At 37.6% G+C, this 25,753-nt stretch overlaps 1 protein-coding gene across 1 annotated transcript in view; it reads right to left on the bottom strand.

Annotated features, from left to right (window-relative positions):
• Positions 1 to 927: 927 nt before the first annotated feature.
• LOC129494575 (chorion-specific transcription factor GCMa-like) overlaps positions 928 to 25,753 on the bottom strand; it is a 200,919-nt gene continuing 176,093 nt past the window's right edge. The window contains 2 exon segments of the mRNA XM_055301501.1: positions 928 to 1,155; positions 1,158 to 2,176. Coding sequence (XP_055157476.1) covers positions 928 to 1,155; positions 1,158 to 2,176 — 1,247 coding nt within the window.

Below are 25,753 nucleotides of genomic sequence, written 5' to 3'. Positions count from 1 at the left end.
GTCTGGTTTTGGAATTAAGGTGATGCTGGCCTCGTAGAATGAATTTGGAAGTATTCCATCTGTTTCTATCTTTCTGAACAGCTTTAGTAGAATAGGTATGGTTTCTTTTTTAAACGTTTGATAGAATTCCCCTGGGAAGCCATATGACCCTGGACTTTTGTGTCTTGGGAGGTTTTTTTTTTTTCCAGTTTTATTGATATAATTAACATATAACATTGTAGAAGTTTAAGATGTACAACATAATGACCCGATATATGTATATACTACCAAATTTTTACCACATTAAGTTAATATCCATCGCTTCACCTAGTTACAATTTTTCCCCTTGTCATAAGAACATTTAAGACCTACTCTCTTAGCAACTATCAAATATACAATACAATATTGTTAACCAGAGTCATCATGTTGTACATTACATCTCCAGGACTTAAGTTATCTTAAAACTGGAAGTTTGTAGCTTTTGTCTCCTTCACCAAATTCTCTCCCCACCCCACCCCCCACATCTGGCAACCACCAATCTGATCTGTTTCTATGAATTTGGGTTTCTTAAGATTCCATATGTGAGATCACACAGTATTTGTCTTTTTCTTTCTGACTCATCTCACTTAGCATAATGCCCTCAAGGTCCATCCATGTTGTCGCAAATGGTAGGATTTCCTCGCTTTTGTGTGGCTGAATAATAATCCATTGTATATGTATATATGTATATATACACACACACACACACACCATATTTTCTTTATCCATTCATCTGTTGATGGACACTTAGGTAGTTTCCATACTTTGGCTATTGTGAATGATGCTGCAATGAACATGGGAGAGCAGGTAGTCCTATTTTTAATTTTCTAAGGAACCTCTATACTACTTTCCATAGTGTCTGCACTAAATTACATTTTTGCTAATAGTGTACAAGGATTTAGATTTGGATCATCTTAAAGGACAGAGGTTTAGAAGCATTTCATTGTTGTAGTGATCCAAACCAATGCCCCTTATTTCTTCATCAAAATCCCACTTGCTGCTCTTGCCTGTCAATTAATATTGATGGTGGGGATGGGAGGTATAGGTAAAGAGAAAGGGGTCTTCCTGAGGTGAATGGCATGTGGTGGAAGGATAGCAGCTGCTAAAATCCACATGCACCTTCTCTTCATAAATATCCACCCCCCTGGATTTGGCCATAATGGACGATAGCTACTTTCAGCTGCAGGTGGTTCCACTGGAATCTGCTGGGTAAAGGGTTCTGAAGAGTTCTGGGAAGGGGGGAAGTCATAAAGCCAGCTGGTCAGAGGAAAAGGATAATTGGGACAACAGTTGTCATTAAGAGAATTTCTCCCCAAAGCAGTGTTTTTATTCCCCGTTTGCCGATCATTGTAGTCAGAGAAGACTCCAGAAACAGGATGAAGCAGGTCCCTACTATTATAGATCCAACTACTGGACAGTTTGCATTTCTCATAGAGCTTAGTGGGGCCCAAGGTGGAAGTGGGGTCTGCCAAATCAGTGGTTCCCCCTAAACAATAAGTCTTGGAGAAGAATAAGCAATCATTCAGTGACTTCTGCTGGGGAGGCTTAGCTATTAAACGTCCACTGTAACTACCAGGCAATTGGACGCCTTCCTGGAAAGACCAAGTTAAAGGTAAACTTCCCCAACTTTGAGTTTCACCTGAAAGAGACTTTGTCTCTGGGCTTCCCTTCAGCTTTAAGGAGACAGAGGAAGATGCTGTGTGTGCTTTCTTCATTGTTCTTCTTGCCTCGGCTTCCAATTTAGTTTTTGGTTTTGGATGATCGTGCTCTCCTTTTGACTGGAAGAATATGAAGCGTCCATCGTGCCTCCAGAAGTTGGTGACTGGGAAGTCCCCATGGCCTCGGCAAGGAATCAACTTCAGAGGCCCATCACAATTAGGACAGCGCTTCCTCTGCTGCTTCTGCCGGGCTTTGTCACAGATGGCAGGTCTCAGGTAAATCTTGCGGCCCTCCTGGGCGGAGCAGTCGCGGCTGCACACCACCACACCCGGGCAGGACTTCTTGAGGATGCGGGAGTTGTGGTTGTTGGTGTTGCACATGGCCCAGCTGCTCAGATGCCGTTGCGCATTCCTGTCCTCAGAGCTGTAGACGTGCTTCTCATAAGAATCTGGCCATTCCTGGAACCAGTCGGTCTTTTTGACATTCCACAGGTTTCCACCTATTCAACCTCTGGCAGAAGTGGTGGAGAATTTTCCTTTCTAAGGTGTTTCATACAGTGGGATCAATCTACTCTTGAGTCGAGCAGCTTAGATCTGGAGACTGTTTTCTGACATTGTTGCAGGATGGGAGTTCTTCAAGTATTTTCTAAATTACTTTCATTTTAGGGACGCTTGGGTGGCTCAGTGGTTCAGTCTGCCTTTGGCTCAAGGCGTGATCCTGGGGTCCTGGGATTGAGTCCCACATCAGGTTCCCCGGCATGGAGCCTGCTTCTCCCTCGGCCTTCTTTGTGTGTCTCTCATGAATAAATAAATAAAATTTTTGTCAGGCTTCAAGGTTTCCTTGATGAAGTTGTCATTGAAGAGACTTGAGGTGAACTTGATGAGGCTTGCTTGGAAATTTGGGGCAAAGCAAAGTGCTGGAGAATAAAAAAAGAAAAATAGGGAGGAAGGGAGATGGAAAAAATAGAGAAAAAAAGTGTTACTTAAATAATTTGGTCAGCTCACATTGCCTAGACCACAAGAGGCTGATGATCTCAGCAAACCTTTCTTTGTTTTAGAAAAATTATTTAGAGCATGTGCTGTCTCTTGCCTTCAGGAGAACCAAAGGCTGTAGTCTAGATCAAGTTATCTTACCTGGAAGGCCTGTCTTGGGAGGTTTATGATGACTGCTTCAATTTCCTCCCAGATGTTTGGCACATTCAGGTTTTCTATTTCTTCCTGTTCCAGTTCTGGTAGTTTATGGTTTTCCAGAAATGCATCCATTTCTTCTAGATTGCCTAATTTATTGACATATATCTGCTCATAATAAGTTTTTGAATTGTTTGTATTTCCTTGTGTTGGTGGTGATCTCTCCTTTCTCATTCATGATTTTATCAATTTGAGTCTTTTCTCTCTTCTTTTTAATAAGGCTGGCTAATGGTTTATCTATCTTATTAATTCTTTCAAAGAACCAACTCCTGGTTCTATTGATCTGTTCCACAGTTCTTCTGGTCTCAATTTCATTGAGTTCTGCTCGAATCTTTATTAACTCTCTTCTTCTGCTGGGTGAAGGATCTATTTGCTGTTTTTTCTCCAGCTGCTTTAGGTGCAAGGTTAGATTTGTATTTGAGTTCTTTCCAGTTTTTGGATGGATGCTTGTATTGCGATGTATTTCCCCCTCAGGACTGCTTTTGTTGTATCCCAAAGATTTTGAATGGTTGTATCTTCATTCTCATCAGTTTCCATGAATCTTTTTAATTCTTCCCTAATTTCCTGGTTGACCCTTTCATCTTTTAGCAGGATGGTCCTTAACCTCCACGTGTTTGAAATCTTTCCAAACTTCTTCTTGTGATTTGGTTGTAATTTCAAAGCATCTGGTCTTAAAATTTGCAGGGGACAATCCCAATCTTTTGGTATAGGTTAAGACCTGATTTTTGACCCAGTAGGTGGTCTATTCTGGAGAAAGTTCCATGTGCACTTGAGAAGAATGTGTACTCAGTTGCGTTTGGATGTAAAGTTCTGTAAATATCTGTGAAATCTATCTGGTCCAGTGTATCATTTAAAGCTCTTGTTTCTTTGGAAATGTTGTGCTTAGAAGACCTGTCGACTGTGGAAAGCGCTACATTCAAGTCACCAAGTATAAGTGTATTATTATCTAAGTATGTCTTAATTTTGGTTATTAATTGATATACTTGGCAGCTCCCACATTTGGGGCATAAATATTGATGATTTTTAGGTCCTTTTGTTGGATAGATCCTTTAAGTATTATATAGTGTCCCTCTTCATCTCTTACTACAGTCCTCGGGAGAAACTTTAGTTTATCTGATATAACGATGGCTACCCCTGCTTTCTTTTGAGGACCATTTGAATGGTAAATGGTTCTCCAACCTTTTATTTTCAGGCTGTAGGTGTCCTTATGTCTAAGATGAGTCTCTTGTAGACCGGAAATAGATGGGTTTTGCTTTTTTATCCAGTCTGAAACCCTGTGCCTTTTGATGGAGTCATTAAGCCTATTCATGTTCAGAGTTACTACTGAAAGATATGAATATAGTGTCATCATGATACCTATTCAGTCCCTGTTTTTGTGGATTGTTCCCTTGGACTTCCTCTTTCTATTACAGAATTCCCCTTAGTATTTCTTGCAGAGCTGGTTTGGTGGTCACATATTCTTTCAGTTTCTGCCTATCTTGGAAGCTCTTTGTCTCTCCTTCTATTCTGAATGAGAGCCTTGCTGGATAAAGTATTCTTGGTTGCATGTTCTTCTCATTTAGACCCTGAATATATCCTGCCAGCCCTTTCTGGCCTGCCAGGTCTCTGTGGAGAGGTCTGCTGATAATCTAATATTTCTCCCCATAAAAGTTAGAGATTTCTTGTCTCTTGCTGCTTTAAGGATCTCATCATCTTTGGAATTTGCAAGTGTCACTATTAAATGTCGAGGTGTTGAGCAGTTTTTATTGATTTTAGGGGGGGATCTCTCTATTTCCTGGATCTGAATGCCTGTTTCCCTCCCTAAATTAGGGAAGTTCTCAGCTATAATTTTTTCAAATACATATTCTGGACCTCTATCCCTTTCGGCGCCCTTGGGAACCCCAATTAAACGTAGATTTTTCCTTCTGAGGCTGTCATTTATTTCCCTTAAACTATCCTCATGATCTTTTAATTGTTTTTCTCTTTTTTCTTGTTTCCCTCCTTGCCATCAACTTGTTTTCTATGTCACTCACTCGTTCTTCCACCTGTTTAACCCTCGTCGTTAGGACTTCTAGTTTGGATTACATCTCATTTCATTGATTTTTAATTTCAGCCTGATTAGATCTAAATTCTGCAGTCTTGAAGTCTCTTGAATCCTTTATGCTTTTTTCTAGAGCCACCAGTAGCTGTATAATAGTGCTTCTGAATTGGCTTTCTGACATTGAATTGTAATCCAAATTTTGTAACTCTGTGGGAGAGAGGACTGTTTCTGATTCTTTCTTTTGAGGTGAACTTTTCCTTCTAGTCATTTTGCTCAGTGCAGAGTGGCCAAAAACAAGTTGTATTGGGAAAAGGAGAAAAAGAAGAGAAAATATAAAAGAAAAAAAAAAAGAGGGATCCCTGGGTGGCACAGCGGTTTAGCGCCTGCCTTTGGCCCAGGGCGCGATCCTGGAGACCCGGGATCGAATCCCACGTCAGGCTCCCGGTGCATGGAGCCTGCTTCTCCCTCTGCCTATGTCTCTGTCTCTCTCTCTCTCTCTCTCACTGTGTGCCTATCATAAATAAATAAAATTTAAAAAAAAGAAAAGAGAAAAGAAAAAAAAAGAGCGGGGAGAGCAAATAAAAAACAAAAAACAAGGGGGAGAATTGTCTGATTCTATATACTGTAAATCCCTCGACTTCCCCTGGAACTTTCCAGTGCTGCTTGGTCAATAACTTGTTTTTCCCCTGTCCTTCTAACTGGTCTTCTGGGGAGGGGCCTGCTGTGCTGATTCTCAGTTGTGAGCACTTGGGGGAGCTGCTCAGCCCCCTGCCTGGTGCAGGGCTCAGTGGGAGTTGTTTATCCTGTTTACCCTGTGAGGCCACTGTGAGGCTCAGTGGGGTTAATTTATCCTGTGAGGCCCCAGGAGGAACAGCAAAAGTGGGCGGCCAGTTCTCCAGCCCTGGAGTCAGCTCCCGCAGTAACTACCGCAGCTCGCAGGGGCCTGGATGCTCCGGCGGTGGGGGGATCTGCACAGCTTGGGGCTGCCCAGCGGCAGGAGTGTCCTTGCTGTCCTGGGCCCTCCCAGCCTCTGCCTGTCCTGGGGGGAGCACCGGATCCTGGGCTGTGTCCCGGCACCCTGTGCTCCCGGGTCTGCGCTGCTGGAATCATGCTCCCAGGCCACGCAGCCCCCTCCGCGGAGCCTCCGCTCGAGCCGCTCCCAGCTGCTCCCGGGTCCAGCCGTCTGCGCTGCAGCCCTTTAGGGAGCTCGGCCGCGGGTTGTGGGGCGCTCTCCCCGGGGCGCAGGTGTCTGTTAGTGTCCCAGGGAGCCCGAGGGCATCCCCGCCCTCCTGGGTCCTGCTCTAACTCCCTGCGAGGCCTTTCCGCCCGGGAAGGTTGGTGCAGCTCCTGCTTCTCCAGGACAGGGCTCTCCTGTCCTGGGGACACTCGCCCCGGCCTCAGCCCGGCTCCTCGCGGGGCCCCTCCCCCTCGGAGGCCTTTTGTTTCTTTATCTCTTTTTCCCCGTCTTCCTACCTTGATAGAAGCGGGAACTCTTCTCACTGTAGCCTTCCAGTTGGTCTCTCTTTAAATCTCAGGCCGAATTCGTAGGTTTTCAGGATGATTTGAAGGTTATCTAGGTAATTTGGTGGGGACAGGTGACTTGGGGACCCTACTCTTCCGCCATCTTGCTCCCTCCCCCTCTCTTCTATTTGGTTTAATTAAAAGAAATAAATGAGGAAATTGATCATGAGAAAATAAAGAGATTGAATATTTCTAAGTTATTTAAGCAGTTTGATTATTTGTTTTTAAATACTTCTTGCAATTATGTTTGTACTTCACTTGCTTCTACTAATTTGTAACCATTGATCATGATCTGAATTATCCATCATGATTTTGAACTATTCAAATGGGCATAAAAAGACACATTTTGGGGGTCACTTTCTAACTACAATTTGGCATATATTGTTAATATTTTTAAGTTTTAAATGGTATTATTAAGAACACTGACTAGGGCCATTATTCTGGAATGTGATGGCATTATAGGAGGAGGAAATAAATAGTTATTATAGCAGAGTGATTTTGTGTTCTCATCAGCTATTATATTAGTAAAATGTGATATTTGTTAATAAAATACACTCCTTACTGCAAGGCCAAGGAATACCCAGATTAACAGAATCCTAAAGATCCCTTACTCCTCTCTGTTACCTAGAATGTATAGCCTGAAGAGTTTCCTTGAAGACTTTATATGTCTACTTCCTGGTGGGGAAGTGCTTAGGAACTTAAATAAATGTCCCTGTCTTGAATAATGAGTTTCAAGCAGCTTGAGTTCCTCATATCTCTCTCTCTCTACAATGTACATATTGACAAAGTCATAGTCACTTGAGATCCAGGATCATTAGGAGATTTTTAATATCTGCTATCATCAGAGGATAATAACTAGAAAAACAGCAAGATGTATCACACAAACATAAACACACACAAACACAGGATGCACTCACAGGAATATTAGGGAAAAAAATAAAACACAGCTTCACATTCTCTGTTTTTCAGAGAAGACAGAACATAAGAAAACCAATTATTAGACTTTAACTATCCTGAGATTGCAGTTGCTTTCTTTATCTACTGTTTTCTTCCTTACTCAGGTTTTAGCTATTCTGTGCCCCATGTAGCCCCATCACCAAGAACTATACCTCTGGGAAATGACAATTTTCCACAAGAGCAATTTTTATGTCCAAAAGATGAGGGGAATATGAGAAGAATGGCTGTTGCTGTTAAAGTATGTCCTCAGGATTATAAACTGCATTATGCACTCATGAACTTCAGTATTAATGTCATTTAACCTTTGGCAATATTAGTCTAGAGAGGATCTTGTGAAGGATGGTACATTAACTTTTAGAAGTGATGGGCTGTGATATTCCTGCTGTGATACTGAATGGCAAAGGCTGAACTTCAGCACAGCCTTCTAAAGACATAAGATATTTTCTCTCCACAGGGCAAAGCTTACATACAAGAGGGCAGAGCTGTGAATTCAGATAGTTCGACCTGTCTTTTGAACAGTAGGACATAATGGTGCCATTTAAAAATGGATTCTATAAAATATCCCACTTTCCTGGTTACTGGCCACCATATTTTTAACTCTTTCATCAATCAATTTTTTATGAACCTGAGAACCCACAGTGTTTATATAAAATAAATATTATTACTGCAAAATTCTAGACATTTCTTTTTTTTTAATTTTTTTATTTTATTTATTTATGATAGGCACACAGTGAGAGAGAGAGGCAGAGACATAGGTAGAGGGAGAAGCAGGCTCCATGCACCGGGAGCCCGACATGGGATTCGATCCCAGGTCTCCAGGATCGCGCCCTGGGCCAAAGGCAGGCGCTAAACCGCTGTGCCACCCAGGGATCCCTAGACATTTCTAAACTATTTAGAAAAAAAAACACTAAACGAACAGTTGACACATAATGAGATTAAGGCTTTAGTAGCAGTTTATACAAATTACTGAGAGAATACAGAAAGTAATTATGTGGTTGGACCAAGGGGTGAAGAAAGCATTTCTTCTAGGGAGATTAATGACCAAACTGACCGGTAAGGCAAAGAACAAGGCAATGAATATGGACCCAGAGTCAGATCAAAATTAAATTACTGCTCTTCTATTTTCTGAATGACTTTTGACCTATTATTTAACCTCATGGAATTTCAGTCAACTCAGACTTCTAACAAAATACTCCATTTCTTCGTTTTTATGTTCTGGCAGCAACTTAAAACAGAAATTCAATGTAATTCCAAGAACTATAAAGTATGTGTCCTAAAATTTCTCTGCATATAATCTTTTTGTCTACATGACCTATAACTTAGGGCAGACTGTCAGCACCTCACATCTGAGTTAGCACAGATTTCTAACCAGGCAGTTTGATAAAAGCCCTCCTTCTGCCATGTAACATTCTCCACCACGTCTTTCACATGATTTTTCTGAGAAATATAATTATATAAATTTTGCATAGAAACTATGAATGACTACTAGGTTGTTTTTTTTTTTTTTTCATGATTAAGTCAATACTAACAGCAAACACAACCATTCCTACTTGATCCTAGTTTTACTTTTTCTCTCTTTTTAAAAGATTTAATAGTTATTATGGTTTAGTTTACTTTATATTTGTATATCTGCCTTATTAATTATACGTTAGTCTTTTATTTTTGAAGGCATAATTAATAAATAAAACACGGCATATATATAAAATATACAATTTAGTGAATTTGGACATATGCATACACTTGTGGTAACCATCACCACCCTCATCAAAATAATAAACATATCCATCATCTCCAAAAGTTGCCTCGTGTCACTTTGCCTCCTCCTTTCAACCACTTCTTTAAACCATCTGCTACAAATATTCCTCACTGTACCAGCCATAATAATAAATTATTCTACCATTTATTGTTTTCTCTATGTCAAGCACTCTACTAAATATTTTACCAATTTTTCATCCTTAAAAGGAGTTTTAGGTTAGAGAATATATTTATTCTAATTCCATTGATGAAACCAAAGTGTATCCTTAGCTGTATATCACAGTAAATACACTGATTTGAGGTCCTTTGAATGTTCTTATTTCCACATCCATATAAATTTCATATGCTCTTCTTGATAAGTATTTACTTAATTCTACAAATATAAAAACTTCATAATTGGGCTCAAGTGCCTTCTCTTCCAAAGAGGTTTTCTTTATTCCCTGATTGTGTCCACATTGAGACCTATGCAGCTATCTATTGCAGGCTCCTTCATCAGCATGTAATTATCCTGAGGGTAGAGGTGCTAAAGGTTTATCTCTTTATTACATGGTAAAATATCTCTAAATATTTGCTGAATTAATTTAGTAAACGATTATAAAACTTTTATAGAATCATGTTAATTTGTCTGTCCCACATACTTCTTAACCATCTTCTCATGTGTTCTCCAACACCCTATTCAGTCCCTTTTCCATACATATGACTAGATGATCCTTATAAAGCCTAAGTCAAATTAAATTTATATTTTTATCTTGCTCAAAAATTTGCTATGGTTTACTGTTACATTTATTAAAAAAATCTACTAGGTCCTTCAAGAGTTAAAACATGCAGCTTCTACCACTCCCTGACTTACTCTTCCCAACTTTTACTCACCTATCTTGAAGACATTCCATTATCTTCAAGACATCCTATTCTCTCTCTGTTCTCTGAACATGCCAAAGTTAACATCTTTCTGACAACTGCAAAATAAGTTGTAATGTGAGTATGAGATTATCCTTGAAGAATAACTGGAATAGGACAAGTGAGGATAACACACATGGAACATATTAAAAATGTGCAAATATAATGGTTAGAATTTAATCACCTATTGATACGGAGAAGGGAGTATTAATATCAATGATTTGTTTGCCTTGAATGACTAAATTAATAGCATTAATACTGAGTCTTACAGAATTTCAAGAAAAGAAGCATATTTAAGGGCTAGAGTTTCAGGGAGGATACTATTTTAGAACTATTGTGTTCCAAGTGTCTATGAAGCATCCTATTAAAGATAGACAATCTGGACTTGGCTACAGTTTCCTGGAACTAAGAGATATAGTAAAAGGGAAACGTATCTGAAGCATTTGAAATGGATGTGATTATCCAAAATATTTTTAAAATAAGAACGAAGTTAACAGTAGACATGGGAGAAGTATTAGGAACAACAGAATGAGTGAGAGGTCCCTTTTGAGATATCTGCTGCCATGGTGATCATTCACTCCAAAAGGCAAGTACAAGCAGTGTTCAGAATGGGCAAGAGATAGAGATCAAGACAGATGCTGCCTATGAATGCACACTACTGCTCCTTTGTGCCCAACTTTATGATTTTAAGTCTCAAAGAACAAAGGATCCTGGAATACAGGCAGGATATGGGAGAGCCACTTCTCTCCATCTACTATGCAGGAGCCCTGTCTCCTTTCTCAATGTAATTTCACAAACACTTGAAAATTTTCCACATGCCAACCGCAGCACTACATAGTCATCTTTTGCCTTTGTGTAGGCATAGCTCTTATGGCTCCAAAGTTCTTTCTCTGTGATAGTTGATTTTTACCATGTATTTTCCAAGTGCCATTGAACTCAAAGATATTTTGGCCCTGGGAAAATGTGTATAATATTGGGCATCTGCATATAGCCTCTCTTGAAGAAGCCACAGTTTGTAAAATGTTACCAATGAATTTTACTGTATTATTGTACAATTAGGGATGGGGATGACAGGATATATACAATATATATACAATCATGTGTGGGGTGTTTTTTTTGGCAAAGGATTAATTTAAAAGAGGTTAACAATTACTAGTACTATAAAATGCACAGGAAGCTCTAGCTTTGCGAGGTTTAAAAAATAAAAAAATAAAGATCATCTTGAGAAGAAATATATTCTTTTACTTCTGTGTGTTCAAATGTAATCCTCACTGCTTATGAACAACTTTTGCCAAAAAATAAAAAAATAAAAAATCCATTGTCATTCCTAGCAATTGTTACAAATATGGTTTTAAGGTTTCTAAATTCAAGTTGAAAAAAAGAAAAATACTTTTATTAAAGATGACAAAAATATTTTCAAGTAATTATTTGAAATAAAAGTAGAAATATGTATTATCTGGACAGTATCTGTAGTCCATTACAGAAGTGAAAGCCCAACTTGCTAAACTGCCTTGAATTATTTGAGAGGTTAACATTATTAACTAATTAATATTAACACTATCATTGGGACCAAAGCTGATGTGTAATAGCTTAATTTGTGACTAACTGGTTCTATACCTTGAGAATAGTTGAACATTTAAAGGGACCAACCAATGCCTTCAGTAGGTAGTGTTTTTAAAGAGTTTCCTGGGACTCAGGGTTCTAAGGGTACAGGAATGTCCTGTCACTCATCCTTTGAATGCCACAGAAGATGAAAAGCCAATGTTGACAATACAGATATCATTTAATTTTAAGTCATGCCTTCTTTAACAGATATTATATCTGATCTGTAATGAACCCAGCATTTTAGACTGATTGGAATTGGACCTAGAGACGAAATTTCAAGCAAATATTTTGGATCATTTGCAGAAGTACATAGGAAGTTCTGAAGTATACCCTCACTAATCACTTGATATAATACCTGGAATAGTGAAAAATGTGATTTATTGAAGTGAAGTTCAGTTATGTTAGAGCACTCCCAAATAAATGATATAAACCTTCAAGAAAAAAAATAAGTAAGGATGATGATAATACATTTTCAGTTTAAGCACTTCATTTTATGACACAACGAAAACTTATTAAATTTCAATGGAAACACCTTAAAAGGTTCCTATGTCCTTTTCCTTGTTGTATTGAAAATATGAATTCAGACACACATGTTCAAAAACTAGGTGTACAAAAAATTTTTCATGGCAGTGAATGATTCACTAATTGGTTTTCTGTTAGAAACAACATGAAAATCAGCTTCCTTAAAGTTTAAGGTTCTTTTCCATAAGAAAATTTGACTCGTTCTTCTCCAATAATTTAAAAGCTGGAAAAAATCCTTATTTAAGAGAGAGTGAGCAAGAGACAGGAGGGCAATAACATCAACTGCAACTGAAAAATAAAAGTGTCAGGTTGAGAATAGACTGTAAGAAAAAATGCATTATTCTTTGTAATGGAGATCAGCATTTCCTAAATCTAGATTTAACCCATATGAAATGCTCTGACAAAAAAGAGCAGTAAGGGGTTAGTTTAATGTAACCAAATAGTTTTAATAGTAAGAAGAATAACTGTACTAATTTCCTAGATTATCAGTGATAGTGATCACTGAGTTAAGAAATCAGCTTTATTTTTTTTAAATTGTGAATTTCTAAGCTTATTTGACCACGGATCTCTCTTTTGTTCATATAACAACTGGTATTACCACCCTAAAATTGTATTTGGCAGACATATGAGAAACATTAGGCCGCCACATTCAGAAACATTGAATTCACGATGAAATTTGCTAATGGATTTCCATTTGGATAGAAGTATATTTCTAGCTTTTTGGACTTATTTCATCAACTCTTTCTGTGTCTTCACTTCATTACCTCCTGTGTCTATGCTTCCCTTTGTGTTCTCAGTATTATCATCTAAGCCTAGACTTGTATTTCCACAAATACAGAATTTTAGTAGGAGCTTAAATGGTCCTAGGTCCCCAAATTATTTCTTTCTCCATCTGTCTTAACCAAAGCTGAAATAGTTACACACACACACACACACACACACACAATCTTCATGGCAAACTCTTGCTCAAAAGACACCAATAGATAACTATTAGTAACATGGTCAAACTTGATCAGTTTCCATTTCAACCTCATCTCCCCATTCGTGCCCAAATAGATAGTTAGGAAGCCACAGCAGTCTACTCCTTACACTATGAATGTGTCATAGTTAGTCTTCCTGAGAAGTTTTGATATACACTTCCTCCCTGTCTTGTAATACTCTTTCAGATCTTGGGGTCCTACTTGCTGAGCTTTTCTTCAAATCTAATTCTGACTCATAACAATGACTTCCTTCTTTGAATCCATTATACTTCTCTCTATGCCAGCTGTGCAGCATTTAAATAGGCTTTGCCTTGCTCTATGTAATTGTTTCTTTACAGTATTTCTTGAATTTTAAAGCACTATTTTTCACTAAATCTATATCCTGGATTTTACCAATCCAGAGTTTACTTCTTTGTATTTATTCACTAAACAAACATTATTGAGGACATAATATATTCTAAAAGTCTGCCAAAAGTCCCCTGAAAATTCACACATAAAACCACCTTTTTCCTACTTTCCGAGAGCTCCTAGTCAAGTAGTGGAGATATAAAAAAACAGATAATTATATTACATTGTATTCCCTTGTCACAGAGCCACACATAGATGAGGTAATCTATGACTTTATACAGAGAGTGACAAAAATGTATTAAGAAGCCTTATTTTCAGGCACTGTATAAGGCATTTATAGATAAATAAAGTGATATGCTCAATTAATAAGCATAGTGCCAAGAACATAATAAAAACTTCTAAAAGATCTATTTTAATTTGCATTTAGTCAACATTAATGCTACTTTAGTTATTTCATTCAGCATACCTGTAAGATAGTAGGTGCTTGCATCTTTTAAGATAAGGAAATTTGGCACAGATCTATTTAAATAAAATTACTTAGCCTAAGATCATCCAGCTAGCATTTAACAGATGTAGAATTTAAACTCATGAGTTTAATTTTAGAATCGGTATTTTTTTCCTGTAAGTACTTTGACAATTGACATTTCCCTCAGTGCCATTCTTAATGTGTTTGAGTAAACACCATCTAATGTTCATATGAGGTAAACTTCTTATAATTTTCTCAGTCTCTCATTTCTTTTTTCATGCTCTAAAAGAAATGTTTCAACCAAGAGGCAGAGAATGAAAATATTGGTATTAGAGTATGGCTACCTTTTTGTCCCCCTTAGAATTTAACCTAACTATAGGGTTCAATCATATAGAGATCCATTTAGTTTGCTCTGAAAATAGTAGGTATCATTTGAGGAAATTTAACAGAGAGGTAAAAGACAAGATTGATTTGAACAGTAAGAGTATCATCCACCTACAACATTTTAAATCAAAACCGTTTATTTGAAACTGGTAGTTTGGCTTTTTAAATGCTGAGATGATCAGCTAATTTTCTTCACGTTTTAGAGAATATGTGGATCACATGACAACTAAGGTGATTCCTTGTCCACTTTTTAATAGTGCAACATTCAGAGTCTCTCCAATTAGACCTAAAATGGCAAAAAGCTTTTGCATCCCACATCCTAGCCAATCATTAGTTCCGTAAAGATTCATTATAATCCTTCATCAACCACAAAATAAGTAAAATGTGTTTATTAGAGCCACCCAAAAGTGGGTACATATGTCTTTTTTATAATTAATATTATCAAATATATATAATTATTATTTTAAAAAGATTCATTTATTTAAGAGAGAGTGAGCAAGAGAGAGCAAGCATGAGTAAAGGAGAGCAGAGGGAGAGGGAGAAGCAGACTCCCCACCAAGCAGGGAGCCCGAAGTGGGGCTCCATCTAGGGATTCCAGGATCATGACCCAAGCCAAAGGCAGACACTTAACTCACTGAGACACTCAGGTGCCCTTATTAATAACATTTACCAATGATGTACTTCATGCCATGCCATGCATTAAACTATATTAATAAGCACTACAAACGTGGTCTCAATTTTATTAACTCTATGAGGTAGCGATTGTTATTTTTTGTCATTTTATACATACAGAAATTGAGTCTTCATTTAAGATACCTAACCTAATAAGGGCAGAACCTCTTTATGGGCCATGTGTGTTGATACCAGAACCTGAACTTCTATTTATTTATTTTAGATTTTTATTTATTTATTCATGAAAGACAGAGAGAGCGAGAGAGGCAGAGACACAGGTAGAAGGAGAAGCAGGCTCCATGCAGGGAGCCCCACGTGGGACTCGATCCCAGGTCTACAGTATCAGGCCCTGGGGTGAAGACTGTGCTAAACTGCTGAGCCACCCGGGTTGCCAGAACCTGAACTTTTAACCAGTTGTACATACTACTTACATAGTTGAGAATGTAGGCAGAAAGAATACATAAAAGAGGTTGTTGAAGAAGAAATATACCTTTTGAAAATGTAGTCTCAGCTAAAGTTTTAGTTCTTACTTATTCCATTATGTTTCTGAGTTACTCAACTGAAATCACCCAGGTAAGCTTGGCTTGCTTTCAGATCCACACTTCTCTTCAGAGCACTGATATACCAGTGAGTGCTAGAGAGCTTTTCCCTAGCTATCTGTTCTTTAGGATTTCAGAATCTCTGGTGCGGAGTCAGCTGTAGTTTCATTAGAAATATGGGAAATTTAAGATTTGTTTTTTATCAAATCAGATCAAAGGTATTGAGAAGCATGTCATGTTATTATGTCTGCCTTATAAGATTTGAGTCATAGTATCCAGCAGGAAAAAAAAGTACATTCATTCTCTAGCAAGATCTTTTGGGCTTTACACCACACAAATCCAAAACAAACTAAGAAATAAAGTTCTGACTTTTTTTTTTATCCACCATTATGAGACTTAAACCTTTATCTTTAGAGAAAAGTACCAATATATATTTTTCACTTCTAATGCTTACTCAAGATAGAGGTATGTGCCCAGGCTTTCCTCACAGCCAATCTTTAGCTCAAAATAGCTCTAAAGCAAAATGAGTTCCACATGGCACACTGAAAGAGTTGTAGTATTAATATTATTGGAAGTTTAAAATAGGCAAATGACATCTGATTTTTATGTATAAAAAATGAATAGTTACTTTTTCTAAACCATTCAATCTACAAGACTCTGATTTCTGTTAGCCCTATCCCCAACTAAAATATTAAACAATATTCCCAGTGTTTTTATCCTAGTAAGAATTTAAAAAGCCCTACCCTTAAATTCCACTCTTATGAAACATAAGTCTGGAAAACTCGGTTTGCTGAAAAAATATGAATGCATACATTTTCATAGTTTCATGGTTATAAATTCTTTTTATCCCTTTTATATCATTTACTTCTCACAAAGGCTTGTGAGTCAGACAAACATGGATCAGAACCATTTTATAGTCATTACTTAGGCTCAGAGAAGCTAAGGGACTTCCCTAGTAAACATAGGTTATAAAAGCAAAGACTAGAATCTACCCAAGTCTTCTCAGTGCACTTGTTCATCTATTATTCAATATTACTCTTCAAAAGAGTAAATTTTTTGTGTAATGAATCCGTAATACTTACATAATTTGAAATATCAAAATGTTTATTTTAAGCCAAAACTACCTCATAACTTTTTGCATACAATCTATACAGAGTCAAAAGGGTAATTTTTTGTAGCTTTTTTTTAAATTTGAGAAAAATAAGGTCTAGGGACATCTGGGTGACTCAGTGGTTGAGCATCTGCCTTCAGCTCAGGGCATGATCCTGGGATCCTGGGATTGAGTCCTAGATTGGGCTCTTGCAAGGAGCCTGTTTCTTCCTCTGCCTATGTGTCTGCCTCTCTGTCTGTGTCTGTCATGAATAAATAAATAAAATCTTAAAAAAAAAGGTCTATTTATTTTTCATTATTATTATTTTTAAAGATTTTAATTTATTTATTCATGAAAGACAGAGAGAGGGAGAGAGAGAAAGAGAGAGAAGCAGAGACAGACACAGAGGGAGAAACAGGCTCCATGCAGGGAGCCCGACATGGGACTCTACCCCCGGTCTCCAGGATCATGCCCTGGGCAGAAGGCAGGCGCTAAACCACTGAGCCACCCAGGGATCCCAAGAAGGTCTATTTAATATCATAGGGAGAGATAGAATTGGCTGGTTAATTTTTCTATGATGTGGTCACGAACCGTGGTTTATTTATTTAAAAAATCATCTACTTATGTTCTACTCAGGAGAAATACATAGCTATTTTGAAGCTTCAGATCCATAATAAATGTGCATATTCCTTTTTTTAAAGATTTTATTTATTTATTTGAGAGAGAGAGAAAGAGAGCGTGTGCACAGTAAGGGGAGAGGCAGAGGGAGAGAGAAAAGCAGGTTCCCCACTCAGCAGGGAGCCTGATGCAGGGCTGGATCCCAGGCCCCAGAGATCCTGACCTGAGCCCAAGGCAGCCACTTAAACAACTGAGCCAGGCATCCCTATACATTTTCTGTATGCTAATTTTGCCACAACTGTACCAGTACAACTCTATATTTTTTTAGTTTTAGAATTTTCTTGATTACTAATGATACTGATTTTTTTTCACATATGGTTTATACAGAGTATTAGAAGTTTAAAGTAAAATAAAAATTAACCTATCATAATGGTCGTGTTATTTTTAAAATGAAGAGGATATGAGTAAAATAGTCATCCATGTAGGTCGCATTATTTTTTGAGTAATGATGGCTTCCTTGGTTATTTAACTCATATTTTCACTTCAAAATTATTTGTGACCATTGCCATATTCCTAAATAGACTGTATTTTGCAAAATCCATAAATCCATTGATTTGTTAGCAGACTTTTGAGAGCAATATTGCTATATAAATATGTCTTTAAAATACCTATGTATTAAGATATAAAAAATATGCATGACATTAACATGATCTTATCTTTGCAGACCTTTTACATATTTTTCTCTTCTATCCACCTCAAAATGTCACATGATTGCTTTTCAATAAAACTATATATATGATTTTTTCTACTTTCTATTAATTCCTTTTTTTTCAGTTAGTCTCCTATCTTACATAATTCTGACTCTCCATCTTCTACAGTTATACTTGTATCATATATCCAAAAGCAGGTTATTGGGGTGCCTGGGTGGCTCAGATGGTTAAGTGTCTGACTGTTGGTTTCAGCTCAGGTCATGGCCTTGTGGTTTTGGGATTGAGCTCCACATCAGGCTCTGTGCTCAGTACGGAGTCTGCTTTAGATTCTCCTTCCCTCTCACTCACCTTCTTTTCTCTCTCTCTCAAATAAATGAAGTAAAACCTTTAAAAAATGGAATCATAAAAACAAAACAAAACAAAAGCAAGTTATCTGAGAATTAACCATTTAAACTCATTTGCTACACTCTTAAGTTGCAATTCTTCCAAAACTATCTTATCTCTATAATCCTCTTTACAGTGCCAACAGGATGCCAAACAACTGAGATCTGTCTCTTGAGAAAACAAAATATTGAGTAAATCTATAAATGTAGGAACTGAAAAATAAATCTTATTCAACTTAGAGGACTTGATATACAAATTTTAGTGAAAGTACAATTCTCTCCCCAAATCTGATCAGTCTTCTCCTTGAATGTTCTTCAACTCCTTTATTTGTGTGGACTTACTATTTTCTTAAGAAAGTATAAATATCACTGGGGAAACATGAAAAAATTGTATGTAAATTATAATAGTAAAGTTTTAAAAATCAGGAACAATTTAGGTTTATAATTCCAGTGTTAGACACAATGATATGGGGAAAAGGAAATTAATGTTTTATTCCCATATAATTTCCCCCTAACCTTTCATAATTAAAGCCCTTTGAACTAAATGTAGTGGACTAACTAAAGAAGCTGTATGGCTGTGAATTCTTCCAAGCTAGTGAAGAAAAATAGAGAAAAAAAGCCTGTGCCTATCTTTATGGAGTCATAACTATAGAGCTGAGTAATGGATATAGCATATGATTTTGGCACACAGAAGATCTGCTCTTGAGTTCCACCTCTGACACTTTAGTCCCATATAGCCTTCAATAATCCCTTACCATTCCCAACCTAAACTGACAAGAGTTTAGGGACACATGGGTGACTCACCTGATTAAGCTTCTGTGTCTTGATTTTGGCTTAGGTCATGATCTCAGGGTCCTGAGATTGAGCCCTGTGTCAAGCTCTACTTCAGGCTCCACACTCAATGAGGAGTCTGCTTGAGGTTTCCTCTTTCCCTTCCCTCCTCCTATCCCCCAACTTTCCCTCTCTTTCTCTCTCTCTCTCTCAAAAATGAATAAACAAATCATAAAAATACAAAATAAAATTATTGTCTAATATCAAGATTAGATAATATAACATTTTTAAAACATGTAGTTCTCTAACACACAGCAGGTATGCATGACAGTATTTTATTTGCTTTGGGATCAGAAAGACCTGAGTCCAAATTTTTGCTATTACATATTAGCTCAATAAAAGTTGATATAAACTACATTAGCCATGGTTTCATCTGTAAATTGGAAGTAGCAGTAGTTCCTAATTCAACCAAATTCCTGTAAGAAATGAATACTATAGTGATAGAAAGCACTTAGCACAATAGAAGAGAGTATGTGCATCAAGCGCTAAATGAATCTTAACAGTTGTTATAACTTTACCTCTCATTAAAATGCAGAAAGTACAAAATAGTTCAGTTATTATTTTATAGGAAAAAATTAAGTGGATAGCACTTATTCCAGCGGAGCTTTTTTAAAGAATGGATTCTCAACTCACTGATACTAGTCAACCTTTTTGGATCATAATTCCCCCTTTACCATTAAGATGGTTGGATTATAACAAGTAATTTTTAAGAGAAGTTGTCTAAAATACACCACTAGGACAAAGCCTATTATATCTCATAATATAGAGATAACATCTCGTAATATAGATATAATAGGCTTTGAAAGGAAGGCTGAGCGTATTAATATTTACTTAGCAGACTAAAAAAACTTGAGTGGCTTTTTAAAAATCATAAATAGGGATCCCTGGGTGGCGCAGCGGTTTAGCGCCTGTCTTTGGCCCAGGGCCGATCCTGGAGACCCGGGATCGAGTCCCACGTCGGGCTCCCGGTGCATGGAGCCTGCTTCTCCTCTCTCTCTGTGTGTGACTATCATAAATAGAAATTTAAAAAAAATCATAAATAATCAAGCAGAATTTTTAAATACATTGAAGATAAAATAATTTTGAGGAAGAGAAGAGACAAATTTGAAGAGACAATTATGAGTCTAGATAAGCAATCCTGACTGATCACCTTATATTATGTGGTACTGGAAATAGAGATATGGAGATGCATATCAGTAATGTAGAGGGATTAGAACCAATAAAACTTACTAGAAAAATAAAAGTATAATTCACAAGGGACAAAAAATACCTAATGAATTTCCAGATTCTTGCTTTTGGGGAGTGGAGTGGGGTAGGAAAAATGAAGTAGTATAATGGGCAATGAATAACAACAAGAAAAAAGTATTTCAAAAGTAAAATAAAATTTTAGTTCAAGTCTTTGAGTTTTTAAGTGTTTAATTTTGGTTCAACTTGCAGGACATAGAACTTATGATAGATCTCAAGACTTGAAACATAATTTTGGATGTTGTCTGTATAAGAGGCATGTACTCTTTTAACCACTGGTGAGAAAATTTTAAATTATGATAGAGAAGTTTAAATAAGAGCAAAAGATTTTAGAAATACTTCCCAAATCTACATTGCTCCTAAATTTTCAGGAATCACTTAGTGCAAAGTTAGCACTGTCAAATAAAACAACAGATATCATTATGAAAGAACTTCTGTCTAGTTTAAATATTATTAAAAATCAATACACAACTGGAAAGTATGGCTTAGGTATCTGTAAAAAAATAAGTCAGCAGGCTTGTCTTAAAAGATAAGTTTGATGAACATATGACATTGGCATATGAATAACTTTCAATGCAATCTGTATTGCAAAATACCCAACTATTTCTCATATGGTGTGTGTACTTATTTCTCACATCTGGCCTATTTGTGTTTTCCTCTGAGAATGCGCAGTATAAATAGACACAACAGATACAATAAAGTACGATAGGGAATACTTAACAGCTCTAAGCATATGGGATTACAAAAAGCTATGTCAAGGGTAACAGGAACAAAAGCTATACCACATGTTACTTGGTCTTTTAAATTAATCTTTATGATGAACCATTCTATAGGAAAGTTATTTTCTTCAAGATCATCCCTGGCTCTGATGAAACAAGAGGATAGACAATTAGAATTCCAAAAATTACGGGGTTCATTTTACCGAAACAGGTAATAGATATTTGTCAGTGGTCTGCTATGCATGGAAAACTATTCAAGGCTCTGTAGTCTTTTTTTTTAAGATTTTATTTATTTATTCATGAGAGACACACACACACACAGAGAGAGAGAGAGAGAGAGACAGAGAGAGAGGCAGAGACACAGACAGAGGGAGAAGCAGACTCCATGCAAGGAGCCCGATATGGGACTCAATCCTGGGACTCCAGGATCATGCTCTGGACTAAACTCAAGTGCTAAAATGCTGAACCACCCAGGGATCCCCAAGACTCTGTAGACTTAACGTTGAGCAAGATGTAATTGATCCCAATTCTCAAGATGCTTGCTTTGGGAGAACAAGTAAGTGCTCACATAAAAAGAAGTACAATTATTACAATTATTAGAAATTATTCTCTAAAGAAAACAAACTGCTATGGACTTAAAGTGTCTTACAGCTTTTAGGATGATATTTAAACTAAGAATTAAGATTAAATGTTGTAATCAATAAAGGAGTTTTAAATCTGAAGAATGAATTTTTGAGAGAACATGTACAATGGCATATTTGAAGACCACAGGTAGGACAATATATTAGAGCTGAATGAGTGAGAAGAAGAAAAGGTTAAAAGGGCCAGGGGGAGAGCTAGGAGAGAAAAGCATGAGAAAAATCTCTCAGAAACATGGTAACAAGATTGAATTTTGTGCTAAGCACAATGGGAATTCACTGGTTGATTGTAAATGGACATGCCATGATATCATTTATGCTTTTAAGACACAAATCTGGGATTTCCTCTTACACCTATTATGTAGAAAGCTAGGCAGTGCATTGCTCCTGAAAAAACAAAACAAAACAAAAAGATGATTTACAAATTAGAATTTTCTAGAGCTCATCACAGAGTTTAGAACACTGGCTACTCAATTAGTCTGAAGCCCAAGGGCAATGTGATGGTTAATTTTATGTGTCCATTTGACCAGGACACAAAGCATCCCAATCTTTGTCCAAACATTATTTTTGGGTGTGTCTGAGAGTATCTTCCTGGATGAGATTAGCATTTGAATCTGCAGGCTGAGTAATAGCAGATTGTCCTTCCTAAGTGGGTTCTCTGACTGGATGAGCTAGGGCATTGGTCTTCTGCATTTAGACTGACATTTACGCCATCATCTCTCTTGGCTCGCAGGCCTTTGGGATTGAACTCAAACTACCCAGCAGGTTTCCTGGACCTCCAGCTTTCAGATGGCAGATCATGAGATGTCTCAGCCTTTATAATTCATGAAGCAATTCCCTATATATTGAATGACATATCAAAAAATATATATCAAACTATATGACTATAACTGAATGGATGTATGAACCAACAGAACTTTTGTAGATTTTAGAAAGCAAGGGAAACTGCACTATAATAAGGTAGTATATAATAAGGTAAAATATTAATGAACCCTTTGGGGTCACGTGTGGACTGATGTGTCACTTGAGGTAAGCAGGTATCCAAATACAAGAGGACTTTGCATGAATTCACAGTCTCTTTTCCACGGGCTGTCATTAGGTGATCATAAGAAAAATCTACAAGGAAGAATTAGAGAGTGCCTTTCTGTGGTTCAGGTATGAAAATGAATGGCTACCACTTTATAAAAAGCCTGTAAACCCAAACCATCACCTTAACTTCTCTGTCATGTGAAACACAAGCCTCAGTTAGTAGAGAAGTAGAAGGGAACCCTGTAGTTGCTACAACATCGTTAGAATCATTGTGGCTTAAAAAGGGAGGGGAAGAAAAACTTAATCCTGGGAAGAGGGGCAGAAAAGTCTCCTGGGCCAGTCTGAAATCTAATAACACTGGGAGAATAGTAGGAAGGCCCATGCCAGAAACAAACACAGACACAGGAATGGTTTGGCTGCTACTGGGAGATAGTCAGGAATATTAACAAAGTCCCATCCTGAGATCCAAGCACAAAGAACCTACTTAAGGCTGAGGCTCTGCTGGCAACACATAGCCCACTTCCATTGCTGCAGCTGGAACCTAGCACCAGGTTACCAAGCAGTGGTGAGTGGCTTACCACGAGACATGGAGAGAGACCTACAGAAGGCACAGGCATGCAGAGACAGGTAAAGCCGATGCTTAAGAACTAACTTTATTTTATTTTAAAGATTTTATTTATTTATTCATGAAAGACACACAGAGAGAGAGCAGAGACATAGGCAGAGGGAGAAGCAGGCTCCCTGTGGGGAGTTTGAAGGGAGACTCGATCCCAGGACCTGAGGATCATGCCCTGAACCAAAGGCAGATGCTCCACCACTGAGCCACCCAGACATCCCAAAAAGAACTAATTTTAAGTTAAATCCTTCAGTAAGCCAGCTCTACCATACATGCAAGAAAATGGTAGCATACTGCCATAAACATGTTAAGGCTATCAAATGTAACCATAAAAATGAAAAAAGTAAAAATCCATTACTATTTAGTTGAATGAATTCTCCCTAACTACCTTAGAAAAAAGAATGGGGATCCTGAAAGTTGGGATGATGTGTGGGGAAGACCCTGGTGAAGTTGGGGCACTGAGCTCCTAAATTCTGATAAGTGTTTGCCAGTGAAAGAGGCCTCTCTACTCCCATCCAGTGAGGTACCCTCTCCACCCACAGTAGAAGTGGTCTCTCTGCTCCATTGAGGGGATAAATTCTGAAACCTAGCCATACCTCATCTCTTTGCTTCTACCTCTTACTAAACTGAAGTCCCAGCAGGCTCCTAAAAGTGGATACAAAGTATGACACATAAGGAGGTACACTATACTCCAAAAGAACTGCTTGAGTTTCTTAATTTACCAAAGTCATAACAGTACCCCATGTAGATGCTTATCAAAGAGTGACCTCAGCAGAGGAAGATTTTAATAATCAGATGAACAAGATGACCCACTCTGTGGCTACCAGTCAGCCTCGGTCCCCAGCTACCTCTGTCATTGCCTAGTGGGTTCATGAAGTGGCCATGTTGGCAGATATGGAGATTAGGCATGCACTCAGTAACCTGGAAATCTACTCACCAAGGCAAATCTAATTATAAACACTAGTGGGTGCCCAACTGGCCAGCATAGTACCCTACACAATGACACCATTCCCCAGTGTGATCAGCTAGCTACCTGATGGCAAGTTGATTACATCAGGCCACTTCTATCATGGAAGGGGACAATGTTTTGCTTTGCTCTTACTGGAATAGATGTTTACTCTGGATACACATTTGTCTTCCTTGCACGAATGTCTCTGCCAAAACCATCAGTCATAGACTTACAAAATGCCTTATTCACCATTATGTTATTCCACATAGCACTGCTTCTGATCAAGGAACTCATCAATGTTTTATAAGTTTTATGAGTATTTTATATACAGATGGATTACATAAACTCATTTCATTCCTAATAAAGTGCATGAAATGAGACCTTTTACTATTACAATATTACAATGAGGAAAACCTATGGCAGTAAGTGGTTAACTGATTTGCCCCAACTCACACTTAATATTAAGTATGAGCTGGGTTGGATGCAGAATCCATGCTCCTATAAACTACATCATACTTTTTAAGTAATGTGTTGGCTATATGAATCTTGCATTCCACAGATAAGACTGGAAAGATACTTTGAACCACTTCCATAAACTGTGGTATTTTGGTCCATAAGTATGAATGAGATATTGTCAGGCCAGAGTGTTTGTAGAAAGTATAAGGAAGCCAACCTCTAAGCTCTGGGCTTAAAATTTAGGTAGAAAAGTGGAGGTAGAAAAGAAGGTTAAGAAACAATGGATCCTGACACAAGGGGAAATTGGAAAGTATAGTGTCATGAAATCAAATTAGAGGTATTTCAGGTAGAGGATATTCAACTGGGTCATAACATTGAGAGGCTAAAATAGGTGGTATTACAGTATTATACTAAGGCAGGGGACTAGCACAAAAAGACCCAATGAAAGATTGTTTTGTTGTTCTTGTTGCTTGTTTGGTTTTTTTTCCTGCTCTTATGTCCAACTCTGCGTATGAGTATCCTAAGTTTGCAAGCAGCCCTGTCATCACCCAGGGCACTGCATGGTTCATAAGGGCATTCCATTATGTTTAGGTTGTAGCCAATGGAAACGGGAGAAAGAATGAACATGCCATACCAATAGCTTTGGGGCCTATATTCTACTTCCACTGGAGCTAAATTACTTATTTAGCTCTTTGTAACTACAAGAAAAATACAAAAAAAAAAAAAAAAGCCTAATCATGTTGCCTTAGAAATAAGGGAGGAAAGATTGTGGTTAACAGATAATCTTAAGACATAGTAACCTGAGAGTGTAGTTTGGTAGAAATATTCAGATATCTAGTCATTAACTTAATCATTATTCACTCATTCATTTAATTGTATTAACAAACATTATCTTCGACCCATTATGTTCCAGGCACCTTAGCAATTTGATTATTTGAA

This window comes from Nyctereutes procyonoides, unplaced genomic scaffold, assembly GCF_905146905.1.
Source record: "Nyctereutes procyonoides isolate TBG_1078 unplaced genomic scaffold, NYPRO_anot_genome, whole genome shotgun sequence".
NCBI lineage: Eukaryota > Metazoa > Chordata > Mammalia > Carnivora > Canidae > Nyctereutes > Nyctereutes procyonoides.
This window is presented reverse-complemented; position numbering and strand designations above follow the sequence as displayed.